The sequence below is a fragment of the Macrobrachium rosenbergii genome, chromosome 17 (genome assembly GCF_040412425.1).
Source record: "Macrobrachium rosenbergii isolate ZJJX-2024 chromosome 17, ASM4041242v1, whole genome shotgun sequence".
NCBI classification, from domain to species: Eukaryota; Metazoa; Arthropoda; class Malacostraca; order Decapoda; family Palaemonidae; genus Macrobrachium; species Macrobrachium rosenbergii.
The window spans coordinates 39504878-39521026 of record NC_089757.1 but is presented as its reverse complement, the minus strand read 5'-3'; the positions used below and the strand labels follow the sequence as shown (position 1 = coordinate 39521026).

The window sequence follows — 16149 nt, the reverse complement described above, 5'->3', positions numbered from 1 at the left end:
TTTACTGAATAATGTTGCAAACATATCTTCTTCACTTTGTATATGTAATGTGTATATGTGTTTCCTCTCCATTTGCTCACCTTTTCATTTTCTTCAAGAGAAAACTATTATAGTGCTGGCTTTGTCTGTCCATCTGCACTTTTTTCTGTCCACCCTCAGATGTTAAAAACTACTGAGGCTAGAAGATGCAAATTGATATGTTGATCATCCACCCTCCAATCATCAAACATACCAAATTGCAGCCCTCTAGCCTTTGTAGTTTTTATTTTATTTAAGGTTAAAGTTAGCCATAATTGTGCTTCTGGCAACGATATAGGATAGGCCACCACCTGACCGTTGTTAAAATTTCATGGGCTGCGGCTCATATAGCATTAAACCGAGACCACTGAAAGATAAATCTATTTTTGGTGGCCTTAATTGTATGCTGTAGCGGCTGTGCAGAAAACTTGACTGCACTGAATAAACTCCAGCACATTTTTTACTTGTATTTTATAAAGAATAGAGAGAGAATAGAGAGAGAGAGAGAGAGAGGAAATGAGAGAGAGAGAGAGAGAGAGAGAGAGAGAGAGAGAGAGAGAGAGAGAGAGAGAGAGTCCAGGAAATGGAAAGTTAGTGTGTTATTTATCGTAATGCGAAGCATGCGCATCATGTAAATATATACTGAGACAATAATATACTGAAATTGTATGTATGTGTATGATACATACATATATACACACATATATATATGTATACAGTAATACCCCAAACTTGTGTGATTCGAGTTGCGCAAACTCACAGACACACAAACTTTTCATTGGAACCTAACTAGTTGTCATACACGAGTTTTTTACAGACACACGAACATTTCTGAATACTGAGAAACCCTGCAAAAGTGTTTATGTTTAATTTTTTATGTAATTTATAAGTTTGCAAGCTTTTATGTGTAAATTAAATAACATTAAATAATAAAAATAAAAATTCGTTTTGCGCGAGGAGTTCTGGAACCTAACCTCACATAAGTTCATGGCATGACTGTGTGCGTGTGTCTATGTATATATAGTATATATATAATATATATATATATATATATATATATATATATATATATATATATATATATATATATATAATTTGATAAATTTCGTTTAATGTGCTTTTTCCCATTTTTTTTATGGGGTAAGCACGATGCCTTCTTTTGAAGGACTTTGATTTGGCGTTGGGGCAGACCGTAGCCTCGATCAGCTGCCCTGCCTGACATCGCTTAGACCCCGGTAGCGCATGTGTATGTATCGTACCAAATCCCCAGCTCCCTTTCTCCCAGCAGCGAGGAGAGTTGAGCAGTTAGGTCGACAGTTCGAGACGTGTGAGGTGTCTGTTATGTTTTTAGAAGATGTTGGAGTGGCTTTGTTTGTGTGTGTATTAGTCTGTTACACCCATTTGCTTTCAGCAAACCTATCCATTGATTACATACATAATCCCGGGATGTCTACACGGATAGCAAAGTGTCCGCCTCTCTGACCGGTCGGCTGCGGATTTGAACCCGCGCCACAGACCTCTATGAAGTCCGAGGCTGCTATATATATATTTATATATGTTAATGGGCCTCTTCCCCAGGTCAAACAGGGCCATTTTATATTGCTTTATCTGTTTTAAGAACAGAATCAATTATCTTGCTTCTCTAAGATGTCTGTGGTAGAGCCGCTCATACCTGGGTCAGCAAAACCAGTTCTCTTCTGTCGCCTTCTCTCACTAAACCTATCTTTACACAAAGGCCTACTGGAATTAAACACTGAGAAGCAAAACTAGACTTTATTGACAAATTTAACGAAAGTAACTCAGCAAAAGCTACGGTCATGAAATGAAGTGATTCACACCCCCTATCAATGGAAAGCATAACTAGAGGAAATACTGTTTCACAAGCAATCCTAATGAATAACACCCTGGTCATCAAATAAAGTGATACTGTAAGGTCATTCTAGACCACAATATATGTCCTATAGTATGTAAGAGTAAACACACCAATTCCAAAATATTCGTCCTCTCAGGACGAAACTCAAGAATTCCTGTTGAAAGAAACTTATCATTATATTAAAACCTGAAATGGTGTTCATGAATAGACATTTCAGAACAAGGAGGAAAAGACTGTCCAAGAGGGAAGTTCTTAAAACGAGGTTGAGAGATGACTAAAAATAGAACAGATAGCATCTAGAGTTGGGAACTATCTCTCCAACTCTCCACAGTTGTTCCCTTTCCCCGCATGAATTCGTAACGCGCGGACGTAAAAAAAATTTTTTTCAAAAATTCACCATAAATCGAAATATTGTGCTAGAGACTTCCCCTTTGTTGAAAAATGAAGCTAATTGATTGAATATTACTAGACTGTAAATGTTTTAGCTTACAATTGCAGTTTTCGACCATTTCGGTCGAGTTAAAGTTGACCGAAAGTCGAATTTTTTCTATTTATCGTGATTTATATGGAAATATTTCAAAACTGATAAAAGCTACAACCATGAGTTATTTTTTGTTATATTGTACATGAAATTGCACACATTTTCATACATAAAACTTTATGTAACGACTAATATAAAGCGGTGCAAATATTACGACAACGAGACAAAAGAATTTCTGAGATGTTCGGCCGAGTTACCGCGCAGACGTAAGGAAAATGTTTTTTTTAAAAATTCACCATAAATTGAAATATTGAGCTAGAGACTTCCAATTTATTGCAAAATGAAGTTAAACGATTGAATATTACTAGAATGTAAGAGTTTTAGCTTATAATTGTGTTTTTTTACCATTTCGGTCGAGTTAAAGTTGACCGAAGGTTGAAAATTTGGCAGTTATCGTGATTTATGTGAAAATATTTCAAAACTGATAAAAGCTACAACCATGAGCTATTTTCTGTTCTTTTCTACATGAAATTGCGCACATTTTCATATATAAAAGTTTATGTAACGACTAATGTAAAACGATGCAAACATTACGACAAACACGACGAAAGAATTTCTGAGATGTTGGCCGAGTTACACTAATCCGGCACTGAGCAGGCGTAAGGGAAAAAATTTTTTTTTCAGAAATTCACCATAAATCGAAATATTGTGCTAGAGACTTCCAGTTTGTTGCAAAATGAAGGTACATGATTGAATATTACTAGAATGTAAGAGTTTTAGCTTATAATTGTATTTTTTTTTACCATTTCGGTCGAGTTAAAGTTTCAAGCTTGAAATTTTGGCAGTTACAGTATCGTGATTTATATGAAAATATTTCAAAACTGATAAAGGCTACAACCATGAGTTATTTTCTGTTGTATTCTACATGAAACTGCGCACATTTCCATATATAAAACTTTATGTAACGACTAATATAAAACAGTGCAAACATTACGACAATGTGACGAAAGAATTTCTGGCGCGGACGTAAGGAAAAAGTTTTTCAAAAATTCACCATAAATCGAAATATTGTGCTAGAGACTTCCAATTGGTTTGCAAAATGAAGGTAAATGATTGAATATTACTAGATCGTAAGAGTTTTAGCTTAAAATTGCGTTTTTTTACCATTTCGGTCGAGTTAAAGTTGACCGAAGGTTGACTCTTTGGCAGTTATCGTGGTTTATATGAAAATATTTCCAAACTGATAAAAGCTACAACCATGGGTTGTATTTTGCTGTATTGTACATGAAATTGCGCACATTTTCATATATAAAACTTTATGTAACGGCTAATATAGAACAGTGCAAAAATTACGACAATATGACGAAAGAATTTATGAAATTTTCGGCCGACAAGGCCGTGCATAAGAAAATTTTTTTCAAAAATTCACCATAAATCGAAATATTGTGCTAGAGACTTCCAATTTGTTGCAAAATGAAGGTACATGATTGAATATTACTAGAATGTAAGAGTTTTAGCTTACAATTGCGTTTTCGACCATTTCGGTCGAGTCAAACTTGACCGAAGGTTGAAATTTTTTGTAGTCGACACGATGCGTCCACTCAGCACGCAACAGACAATTTTAGTCGACGTATGATACGTCCAATAGGCGTTTAAGGGTTAATATACAGTAAACCCCCTGTATTTGCGTTCTCACGATTCGCGAACTCACGCATTCGCGGGTTTCTCTATGGAACATATCTACCCATTATTTGCGGAAAATTCACCCATTCGCGGTATTTTTCACTGAGAAATATTCACTAATTACTGTATTTTCAGATAATTTTCATGAATAAATGCACTTTTTGTGATAAAACTATTAAAATACTCAGGTATAAGCATTTTTACAGGGTTTTTCTTGTGTTTAAACTATCAAAATGGGCAGTTCTAAGTGTTTTTAGAGGGGTTTTATGTATTCATGATTTTAGCTATTCACGGGGTGTGGTACCCATCCCCGCATGAATACCAGTTTGTTGTTCACTGTATTAGTAAATCTTTTTTCATTACAAAAAATATATTTACATACAGTAGTCATGAAAATATACTGTACAGTAAAATGAAAATACTCTGCACCAGAACCCTAGTAATGTAATCCCTTCGTTCTACAAACTACACACATATTTTAGATATGCTCTACGTACTATGTATCATCCTGAAACACTTTCATATTTCAAAATCATCTTACAACACAACAAAATATCTATACAATGTACAGTATGTGCAGAATATCAGTTGTTACGCGCAGTACCGTGTATACTCATGTATGTACATAGTGCTTATGTGTAAACTAGTACAGATAGTGCTCGAGTTATGATGATTCGACTTACGATAATTCGCTTTTACGATGGGGTTAGCAATTAATATCGATACGACAATATTTTGAAAATACGTATTTTTAAATTTCGCGGGCGACTGGCGCAGGCAACAACGTACAATCAGGCAGCATACGGTGTACGATACGTTGGCCCGAGAGGCTGGAATAGGTACATTAATTCAATGAGCTGACCTCACTTGCTCTTGTTGTGTCGGAAGTTAAAATAGGTCAGTGCTCGTTTGCAATTTTTGTGCGTTTGCAAATACAGGTAGTGCACGAGTGACGATAATTCGTCTTACGATAATTCGAGTTTACGATGGAGTTAGCAATTAATACCGGTACGACAATATTTAGAAAATATTTTTAAATTTCGAGCGGGCACAGGCAACAGCGTACACTACAGTTGCCGCAGAATCAGGCAGCAAGAGAGACCAACTTACAATAAACAAACTTCTTTTTCTCCATCTCTTTATTCCATCTTCTAGTTAAAAAAGTAAGAGAATGATAAAAGTATTGTTAGTAACCTTATACTCTTGCGAAAATGCGTACAGCCATAAACAACCTAACGAGACTCTGTTGTTTTGCTAATAACCGAATCGGATTACAACTGTTTTGCTTGTATTTCAACCATCGTACGGTTAAACAATTATCGTAGTTATGTTAAAAATGACATTAAGTACTGGTATGTTTTTACACTACCCTTATCCGCTTTGGAGAAAAGATCGGCAAGGAAATATACTGGTACAGTAAATTTAAGCTGCAAGTTGTAGTTGAAGCTGAGAAAAGAATGTTCAAGCTGCTAATGACTATAAATTATCGTGCATTGGCAACATGGCTGAAACTTGACAGCAAATAAAATTGGAAAGTATTTCAATCAAAACTACTGGGCATGAAAGAACACATATTACTGCTGTTTTCACGCCGATAAAAGATAAATACAAAAAGCTCGTAGTATGATGATGAAATCAAGAGAATATAGCAAACGGAATCTTGATTTTTTTTTTTTACACAAAACAAACGGCCAGCCGCCAACGTCATCTATTAACGAAAAAAATGGCTAAATTAATTTCCCAACGAGACATATTTAAGTTATATTTCGACTTAAAAACACTTCATATAACGAAAAATATATATGTCCCTTATAAATAAAGTATCTAGAGATTCATTTACGCTAACTAGAAGCAAGAAATGCCCTCTGAACCGAGTTGAATGCGGCGAAATAAAGACCGTGTGATCGATTCCCAAACCAAAACATTTGATCGCTATGATCGGAATTTATAATGCAAAAGCAACATAAGAATATTTACGATTGGATACAGTGTAGTAAAGCATAACTTTTTAAAAGATCCATGGAAAAGATGCACATTCGTTATTTTGATGTTTGTATAATACGGTGTTATGTGAAAATAGAATACAGTATAATGTAGGCTAGGCTACCGTATATGATATACGAAAGTGCAGGCTAGGCCTTGTTTGTTATTCAATTTCTCTTTATACTGACTTATCATGTCAATCTGCAATGAACCTGCAGAATTAGCTGACACTAATAATTACTATACCATATATGTATAAAGTATACTGTGTAGTGTAGGATAGGCTACCATATACATAGATGGTACTCATTACCCAAGTGTAGGCTAGGCCATATTCGAGTTATGATTTTTTCAACAAACGATGGGTTTTTTGGAACCTAACCCCATCGTAAGTAGGGGAATACCTGTACTGATATAGGCAAATGACCCAACATCTCTACCCAGGTGCGTATCTCTCGGTTGTGCATGTTTTGTGTATGGTACTCTACAGACTAAGCATATTTTCTGGAATCGTGCCCTATGATGCCTCCTAAACAACCTGCTTCTTCTAAGGCTTCTGGCAAAGAGCCAAAGTGCCAGATGAAGATCATGACACTCGAGGAGAAGGCAGACATTACTGAAATGTTAAGAGAGGGCAACAGTCATGGAGAAGTAGCAGCCCGTTATGGTGTGACATTAAGTGCCATTGCCTTCATTGGGAAGGAATATGAAAAGTGTACAATGCTTGGGAAGGCCCTTGCTGGAGAAGAACTTGCTGCGCTCTCTATCCCACTGACGGACCAGGATTTTGAAGAATTTCATGGTCTGTACAAAATTCTTAAGCTGCAGACAAATAAGAGGCATGGGATAATTTTGAGGAAAGAGCCAAAATTTTTCCAATGGCCTTAATGAACTTACACAGCCCTATCGTAACCTTTGTGGACATGTTCAATTACCTCAACAAGGTAGTGCCTCCTGAAACCCCTGGTGAAGCGCCTCCTGAAGCAGGGGAAGAGGTGTCCTCAGAGGAGGTGTAACTCCTCTATTTTGCTGTGCAGTCATATCTTCATTGTCATTCACTGGACTGCACAGTTAATTCACCATCATCATCTATAATCAACATTCATCATCGGTGAGTACCCTCATGATTTAATCTTATTATGTATAATTATTACAGTCAACCGCCTGGATTAGCGGAATTTTCTGTGGAACCTATCTATAAATAATTCGCGGGAAAACTCAAATATTCATGGATTTTTTCGGAGAGCATAATCTGTATTTTCATATTATTTTTGTGACTAAATACTGTACTCTACCTATGTATGCATCTCATGATAAAACTACGATTCACAGTACAAGCAGTCCCCGGGTTACGACGGGTCCGGCTTACGATGTTCCGAGGTTACGACGCTTTTTAAATACATTCATCAGAAATTATTTCCCGGTTTACGACGCATGTTCTACACTGATCCGACGGAGGAAATATGGCTCCAAAATAGCAGAATAATCAAATTTTGGAGGTTTTTTTATGGAAAACTCAATAAAAATGCAGTTTACATCATTTTCAATACACCCAGAGCATTAACAGTAAAGCTTTCTTAGGATTTTTGACGATTTTTCAGTTTACAACGATTTTCAGCTTACGACGTGGCATAGGGACGCGACCCCCGTCGTAAACCAGGGACTGCCTGTACTAATTTTCAAATATTAAGTTTAATGAGATTCAATAATAACATTAAATAATAAAAACAATAATTCTCTCCCTCTCTCTCTCTCTTCCTCCCTTCCTTTCTCAGTTCTCTCTCTCTCACTGTCTTTGTTTATTTGTTTTCTATGATAAAAAAATGATTTACTAATTTTCAAATACTAATACTGGATCAATGTAAACACAGTAAATTATCACTTCATTAAAGAAAATATAGTGGATTTGTGAGATCTTAGTTATAAATAAATTTTTTTCCTTCATCTTTTTCCCAGCCTTCTCGGAGCGAGGGAGGAGGGTGCAAGCTGTCAAATATGTCAAATATCTTGACACATTGACCACAGAAGGGTAGAAAGTGTTGCCCACACTTGGTCAAATATATGTTGCCCACTGAGTGCTCTCTTTCTCTCTCTCTCTCTCTCTCTCTCTCTCTCACATGCCAAAGGTGAGAGATGGATGGACAGATAGATACATAGATAGATAGATAGATAGATAGATAGACAGACAGATAGATAGATAGAAAGAAAGGGAGAGTGGCTAATAGAAAGATATACATAATATATATTGTATTACTGATATTTTTAATTGCTTAACCATGTAAGCAACTCAGTTCATCTCTCTCTCTCTCTCTCTCTCTCTCTCTCTCTCTCTCTCTGTTATCGGCTGGAAGGGTGTCCATATTTTTAAGGGTAAAATGTTTAAGATGACTTTGAAATGATGTTAATAATATAATTTCAAAGATTAATACAGTCATAGAATATACTTTAAGGTATATTTGAGGCAGGATGATACTTTAAAGTAAATATTTGGTATGTGAACTTTCAAGAAAGGCAGTTATAAGCATTTTTAGAGGGGGGTGTAAACTATTTGCAGATTTTAACTATTTAAAGGGGGGGGGGTCTGGTACACATCCCCCCCAAATATGGGGGACTGACTGTACAGGTACCCAGTGTGTATTACATGTTATTATTTAATCTTATTATTTTATATTACTGTACTGTTGTTATTTAATGTTATTACAGCATATATGAAAATAAAGAACATTGCTCTACGTAAAAGTAAAAAATCCACGAATAGCGAGTTTCCTGCGAATAATTTATAGATATGTTCCACAGAAAAATCGGCAAATGGGCGAGTTTTCCGTGAACAATTTATAGATAGGTTCCTCAGAAAAATCTATCTATAAATTATCTATAAAATAATTCCTTGTTGGATGGGTCGGTATAGTTCTCGGCCAGCACTCTGCTGGACCCGCGTTCGAGTCTCCGGCTGGCCAATGAAGAATTAGAGGAATTTACTTCTGGTGACAGATATTCATTTCTCGGTATAATGAGGTTCAGATTCCATAATAAGCTGTAGGTCCCGTTGCTAGGTAACCAACTGGTTCTTCACCACGTAAAATAAGTCTAATCCTTCGGGCCAGCCCTAAGAGAGCTGTTAATTAGCTCAGTGGTCTGGTTAAACTACGGTATACTTAACTTTTTTCACTGAAAAATTCCGCGAATTGGTGAGTCTGAGAATTGTGAGTCCGCAAATAGAGGGGATTGACTGTATTCAGTGACTGCATGGGAATAATTCTGCTAACTCATTTTTCTTTTTATATTATTTTTTACATATAACATTTAATATAATTTTTTGCATTTTTTGGTACTACGCATTTTTATTTTTTCATAGCAAACAACACCTAACTTGGAAGTTTTATTCTTGCATTTTTGTTTTTTATTATTTAAAATATAAGTTGGTTTTCAAATTGACATAAATTTTGGTGGAGGGTTTTCAAAATCTGGGGAAAATGCATATAAAAAAAATATTTTTAAAAATAATTTTTTTTTCCTATTAGGGTAAAATTTGGTGTACACATTCCTTAAAACACTATAAATCAGTGCTGTAATTTTCATTACAATAGCTAATGACAACCCAACCCCCCTGGCTAATACCCTTAATAGCTGAACGTGAGCAGGGAGAAAATATTTTTTAAAATTCTGTTAATCCAGAAGGTCCAAAGCCTTACAGTCATAATTTAAATATAACTTCTAACTGCTTTTAGTCAAATGACAAGGGTCTTTAGGCACTAGTCCCTTAATGGCATGAAAATCTTGATATGATGATGGTTTCATCCTCTGTAGGCTAGACTGTGTTCTTTATAAATCTACTCATAAAATCAAGGAGCTTATGGACTTGGCACTGGAACAAAAAACCTGACAGAGTAAATGTATTTCCTTTACAGTATTCTAAATGTATTATTCTCTGGTAACAGTTATGAAGGACAAATAACACAGAAATATATACATTCTAAATATCTCAAGAAGTTATAAACTTACAATTGATAGGGCTGATATGCTAACTGCAAATTTAATAAAACCACTTAAAATGAGTATTTCATAAAAAATGTTTTTCAGTAGCAAAGAAAATATAGAATATACTATAATTCTCATATTACCTGAAGTACAGCCCACTGAGTTGTTACTTGATTCATATCTGAACTATGCTGAGGTAAGGACTGATAGAATCTCAAGTAATTATGCCAGTGGTCAGTGATGTATTCTACAGTATGTCGCAAAAAACGACAGAGTCGCTTGGTTACTCCTCGATAACGGACCTAAGGAATATTGAAAAATTAAAATTAAAAAAGCAATCTAAAATCAAGACAGTTTTCATCAAACTAATTCTAAAACACTCTCTTTGTAATGAAGTAAATTTGTAAAATAAATTTTTCTCAATTCATCAATATTTAGTCAAGTTCCATATTCCATACTAGTCACAAAAAAAGCTCATTCATGAGTTATTAAAAATTGAAAGTTCACCAGCAAAATATTTTCAAGGTATACTGTAAAATTTGCTTGTAAGCATCCTACAAAGAAACTAAAATATTTGTACAGTATTTATGCAGTAACAGTAAATTTCCTTATTGGAAAAAATAGTGTATTACTGTGTATATGATAAGTTTTTACACAAGAAATTCAACAAAATTTCTATATACTATGCCTTTATTAGTGAAACAATATTTGCAATAGCAAGCACACATACCTGGGAATAGGTTTCCAAACCAACACGGAACAATTGTATTAAATATGTAGCAAAGGCAAAGAGCTTCATTAAGCCCTGCCTACTTGTGCAGGAAACATTGTACTTGAGCGTGTCATTCTCTTCATCTATAAGCAGCATGTGCTGAAATATTTCCTTGAAAGGTACCTGGTTAAGAATCTGTAAATGAAAGTAATATGCATCCTCATTAATGTTTGCTTAAACTCTTTTGTGACATTTTTAAAATTATTTAATTTTTTTTTTTTTGTGACTAAGAACCTTCACCAAAAACTGTACCTTTTATTACCAATCCTGACAAGGCCAAATCCACTGTGACTGACACTAACAGGTTGAGATATTCATTACAATAGCAGGCACTGTCTCACCTGCTGCAGTTCTCACTTCTTACCATTCTTTACAAACAGATGATGCCATCACATTCAAAAAAAGGTTGGGAAAAGGTGAAAGCACTCTATGTCAAGTCATAGCTTTGTGTCTACAGAAGAAAATACAAAAATTGCAAATTTTTAAGGTAATTTGTATTTTTCCTAACATACAAACCTGAAGTTCTTTACACAGGATTTAGCTTGCAAACATGAGCTGGAATGGCCATTAACTTTCAGACAAGATCGTTAACTATTGATGGATAGGGGAAGCCCTGCCCACCCGTCGTACTGCACTCCATTTTGCCTTTCAGCCCAGGTACCAGAATGAGGGGTGGCTGAGGTGGGACGTGAATGTAAAGAACTTCAGGGTTGTACGTTAGGAAAAATGCAAATTACCATAAAAATTCGCTATTTGTTCCTACACAAACTTTTGTTCTTTACATAAGAGACTTACCCATTGTTGGGGGAAGTCTGGGAAAATCTCTGAAACAACTGGTTGGTTCTAACCACCCAGGAATACCTTCCTAGTCTGGAAGAGCTGAGGAAAGACCCATACCTCTAGCCAGTTGGACATATGGGATATTGCACCCTGCTAGACTTCTAGGCGTAAAGTGATGAGTTTGCTTCATTACTTCTGATGAAGGCTTGGAGGATCCCAAAGTGTCAGAGAAAATAAAACTTGTTAATAAAACCAACTTGTTTGTTTCCCTGTCTATCCCTCTCTTCCCCTGTTTATACAGAGAGGGGATATGCATCCAATCAATTTACAAAAGATGAAGGAAAGGGTAGCCCCATCATGTACTCATCTGCAAAACTAGTCCATCCAGCATGTGATGGCTTGCTACCTGCCTCTCTGCCTTAAGAGCGAGAAAGGTAAGAGAGAAATGGGAGGAGATTAGTGGCTCACACACATTCTCTCTCGCTTACCGAACGAACACCTTAGATGAGATGCTACCTGTCCACTTGGGGAGCTGGATGAGCTACATAACCTGCTGGGCAGCCATCACAGGACCAAAAGAAAACATGTCCAAAGATTTTTTTGGCAATGTCCTGAAGGTAAAACAAAGTTAATGTGGTCTGGTGCATCCACACAACTGCTTGTAATACCTGCTGAACCAACAGGTTCTTCTGGACTTCGAGAGACAGGGCGATGCCCCTAACTTCATGAGCTCTCGCCTTTACCAAACTCCCATCCACCTCATCAAGATGAAGAGTACACCAATTTGTCTCACGAAGCCAGAAAGAGATTGTGTTCTTGGGCACCTCTTTCTTGGCCAAGCTGGCACTAATGAAGAGGCATTGACACTCAGACCTGAGGCGCCAAGTTCTCTTGAGGTAGTACTGCAGGGCCATGAAGCTTGCCTACTCTCTTTGCCTACGCCAGGACAAGTAAGAAAACAGTCTTTAGAGTTAGACCCTGTCTAATGACCTCAGACAACAGAGCTAGCAAGTCTGAGAAGTACTTGGCTAGTAGCCACTTGGGAGCCACCACAGTCAATCTGAAATTCGGGGTGATCAGGACCATGTTGATCACCCTACACATCAGACAAAACAGAGGGAAGGCATACACCTCTAAGTTGTCCCAAGAGTGCTGGAAAGCATCCTCCACTGCAGCCCAAGGGTCTGGCACAACAGAACAGAACACCAGTAACTTTCTGTTGCACCAGGTAGCAAACAGGTCGCAAAATCTCTCTGCAATGTCTTAGTGTAGGGACCACTCCGTCCCTATCACCTGACTCTGGCGACTGACCTTATCTGCCACCACATTCTGAGACCCCAGAATGTACCTGGCTGACAAGTTCCACTGAGTGTGCTATTGCCCACTTGTGCACATGCACTGCCAACCTGTGCAACTGGAAGGACACCAGTCCCCCCTGCTTGTTGATGTTTGCCACTTTAGTAGTGTTATCACTCACCAACACCATGGAGTGCCCCATCACTTGGTCCTGAAGCTCTTGCTGACCTACAAAGGCTGCCTTGAGTTCCAAGACATTGATGTGGAGGTGTCTTGTTCTGGTCCCCCACACCTGAAACCAATAACTCTTCCAGGTGTGTGTCCCCATCCCTCGGTTGATGCATCCAAAAAAAAGCATCTGGGAGGCGGAGGGCTCAGTGGCACCCCTATTAAGAGGTTCCTGACATCTAACCACCAAGCTAGATCTCTCCTCAAATCCTCTGACAGAGGAATAAGAGAGAAAGGTTGGTTCCTCACCAGACCAAAACTCCTTCATCCTCCACTGATGGGAGCAGAAGTGAAGCCTCTCATGAGGGACCAGCTTCTCCAATGACAACAGGTGACTGAGAATGACCTGCCAATGCCGAGCACATTGTTCCTGTTGAGACAGGAACTTCTGCGCTGCCTCTCTGAACCTTCTGATATGAGAATCCAAAGGGAAGATCCTCACTACTGCAGTGTATATCAGCATGCCCTGATACTTTACCCTCTGCTTAGGCGTGAAATCTGACCTCTAGAAGCTGATCACTACACTCAGGTCATGCCAGAACTCGAGAAGACGATCTTTGTCCAGAAGCAACTTTACTAAAGTGCTCGCCAGGACCAGCCAACCGTCCAGACACCAACAGATGTATCCCTTGCGAATACAGTGCTCCCCCATTTTCATGTGGGAATAGGTTCTAGAAACTACTGCAGAAATGCAAAATTCCTCTCTAAAAATGCTTTTAACTGGCTTATAAATACCTTGCACCCCTTAAACTCAAATGCTTAAACAGTAACTGCCTATTTTATTTCACGGCTTAATTTGATAGTTCAAACAAAAATATACCTTAAATTGTCACGCTAAAACAATTTAATAAAATTTCAAACAAAAATACCCCCCAAATCACCACCCAAAACACCTAAAGTAACCTTATATTTAACCTTATATTACAGCCTTCAAAGTGGCAGAGCCAAAAAGTTCGAAGGGTGGACCGGAAAGCCATTTAAGTACCACGACACTCGTTCTATATCCGTTCGTTTTGAGGTATTGAATGATTTAATATGATCAAATAAGTCCTGATTTGAAGAAAGATCCAGGGCCCTATGTCTGAATACCGAACTCAACATGGCTTTGTAACCCTTCATAGTAGAAGAGGACAGGGCCCTAGAAGTTCTCAGAAACAACAAAAAAATCAGCAATCTCTGTCACAGATGCTTTAGGAAGAAGAGATGTGATTTCTTTTGCACCAAGTACAGAAAATAGCCCACTTGGTAGACATTGGACGATGGCTGCCACCTGCATTTTCAGACAGCTTCTGAAGCTGATCTTGAAAAGCCTTTAGCTCTGAGGAGCTTCTTGACAGTTTAAATCCTGTCAAAGCTAGCGTAGATAACCCATGATGGAATTGCTGGAGATGGCGTTGTCTGAGAAGCTTGTGTTTTTGAGGGAGCAGCCTTGGGAGGTCGGATAGGAGACTTATCAGGTCCGGGAACCATTCCCTTAGTGGCCAAAGCGAGGCTATGAGGATCATCGAGGCATCCTTGTGAGATCAGAACTTGTTTATCACTTCCCTTATCATCCTGGAGGGAGGGAAGGCATACAGATTCTTCTTGGACTAGAAGCATGGCATTCGTTGCCCATGCTGAGGGATCTGGTACTAGGGAACAATAAAACAGAAGACGGTGATTTTTGGAGGTCATGAATAGCTCTATTGTCGGCCTTCCCTACAGTTTCCACAGGTCTAGGCAGACCAATGGATTCAAAGTCCATTCTGTGGGTATCACTTGGTTGTCGTGACTTGGTCTGCTAGAATGTTCATTTTGCCTTGTACAAATCTTATTACAGGCAATCCCCGGTCATCAGTCGGCTCGGTTATCAGCGATCTGGTTTTACAGAGTTTGTCTAGCAACGAAAGTTGGTGATTTTTGGGGCTGATTTCTGCTTACTGGTGCCGATACATACCTAACAAAGGCACCAATAACTGAACATTGGCGCTAATAAGCGCCGAAAATCACGAGTTTTGGTTATCAGTGATTTTTGCTTATCATCACACTGTTGGAATGGATCCCTCGCCGATAACAGGGGACTACCTGTACTATTCTCATCTGGTTCTGATGAGCCCAGAGAAGACGGTCCCTCACCTCCTCGCCAAGGGAGAAGGAATGACTTCCCCTTGCTTGCTGATATAGGACAGGACAGTCGAATTGTCTGAGTGTACTGCAACGACCTTGCCTCGGACTTTTGATACGAAGGCTTGCAATCCCAAACTGAATGCTTTTAGTTCTCTCACATTTATATGTCAGCTCTTTTGTTCTTGTGACCACATCCCAGACACTTTCTCGTCCCCCAGGAGAGCTCCCCAACCTAAATCGGACGCGTCTGCATAGAAGCTCAGGTCAGAGTTCTGAGGAAAAAGGGACTTTCCTTCTAACAACCTCTCTTCGGACCTTCACCAAGGTATGTACTTCTTGATTTCCTGGGTTACCTGAATGACGAATGAGTCCAGATGTTTCTCTCTGTCTCATTTATCTCTGAGATAAAACTGAAGTAATCTCATGAGAAGCCTCCCCAGGGAGACAAACTGCTTGGTGTTTGGTTCCCAGCCTGGTAATAATCATTTGTGGGCACTACATAAAAAGAAATGTCACATCTTGACAAGAGGCTTTATTCTGTTAACTTGCGGGAGTGTAAACTACAGTTCTATAATAGACAGCATACAAATACTGCTTTCGTACAATGATTCATAGATATCATACTTGCGTCTCACAGATATCCTACTTTACAAGTTTCACTTAACATCCACCTTCTCATAAAAACAAATAGAACGCTTCATTCAAGAGAGTAAGATAACTTTAGCCTACTAACACAGTTTTAAACAATAGCAACTTAAAGATTTAGTCTTTCTGGAGCTTTAATTGTTCTACCAGACTTTGTTTTTATAATGTCTGACTCAGTGTTATTACTCTTTGACATATCAGGAGCTTTACATGGAGACTGAACATCTCTACTATTTACGTTAGTACCACTGGCATCAACATCAACTGGGACAGGACTCACAGAACATAAGGGGCTTCTGGAGACTT

General features: G+C 38.1%; 1 protein-coding gene across 2 annotated transcripts in view; it reads right to left on the bottom strand.

Annotated features, from left to right (window-relative positions):
* Nucleotides 1-16149, bottom strand: part of Epg5 (ectopic P-granules autophagy protein 5) — a 474230-nt gene that overhangs the window by 410443 nt on the left and 47638 nt on the right. For both annotated transcript variants that reach the window (XM_067119916.1, XM_067119917.1), the window contains 2 exons: nucleotides 10747-10923; nucleotides 10160-10318 (listed from right to left, as the gene is read on the bottom strand). In XM_067119916.1, the coding sequence (XP_066976017.1) occupies nucleotides 10160-10318; nucleotides 10747-10923 (336 nt within the window). The remainder of the gene's footprint in view (nucleotides 1-10159; nucleotides 10319-10746; nucleotides 10924-16149) is intronic.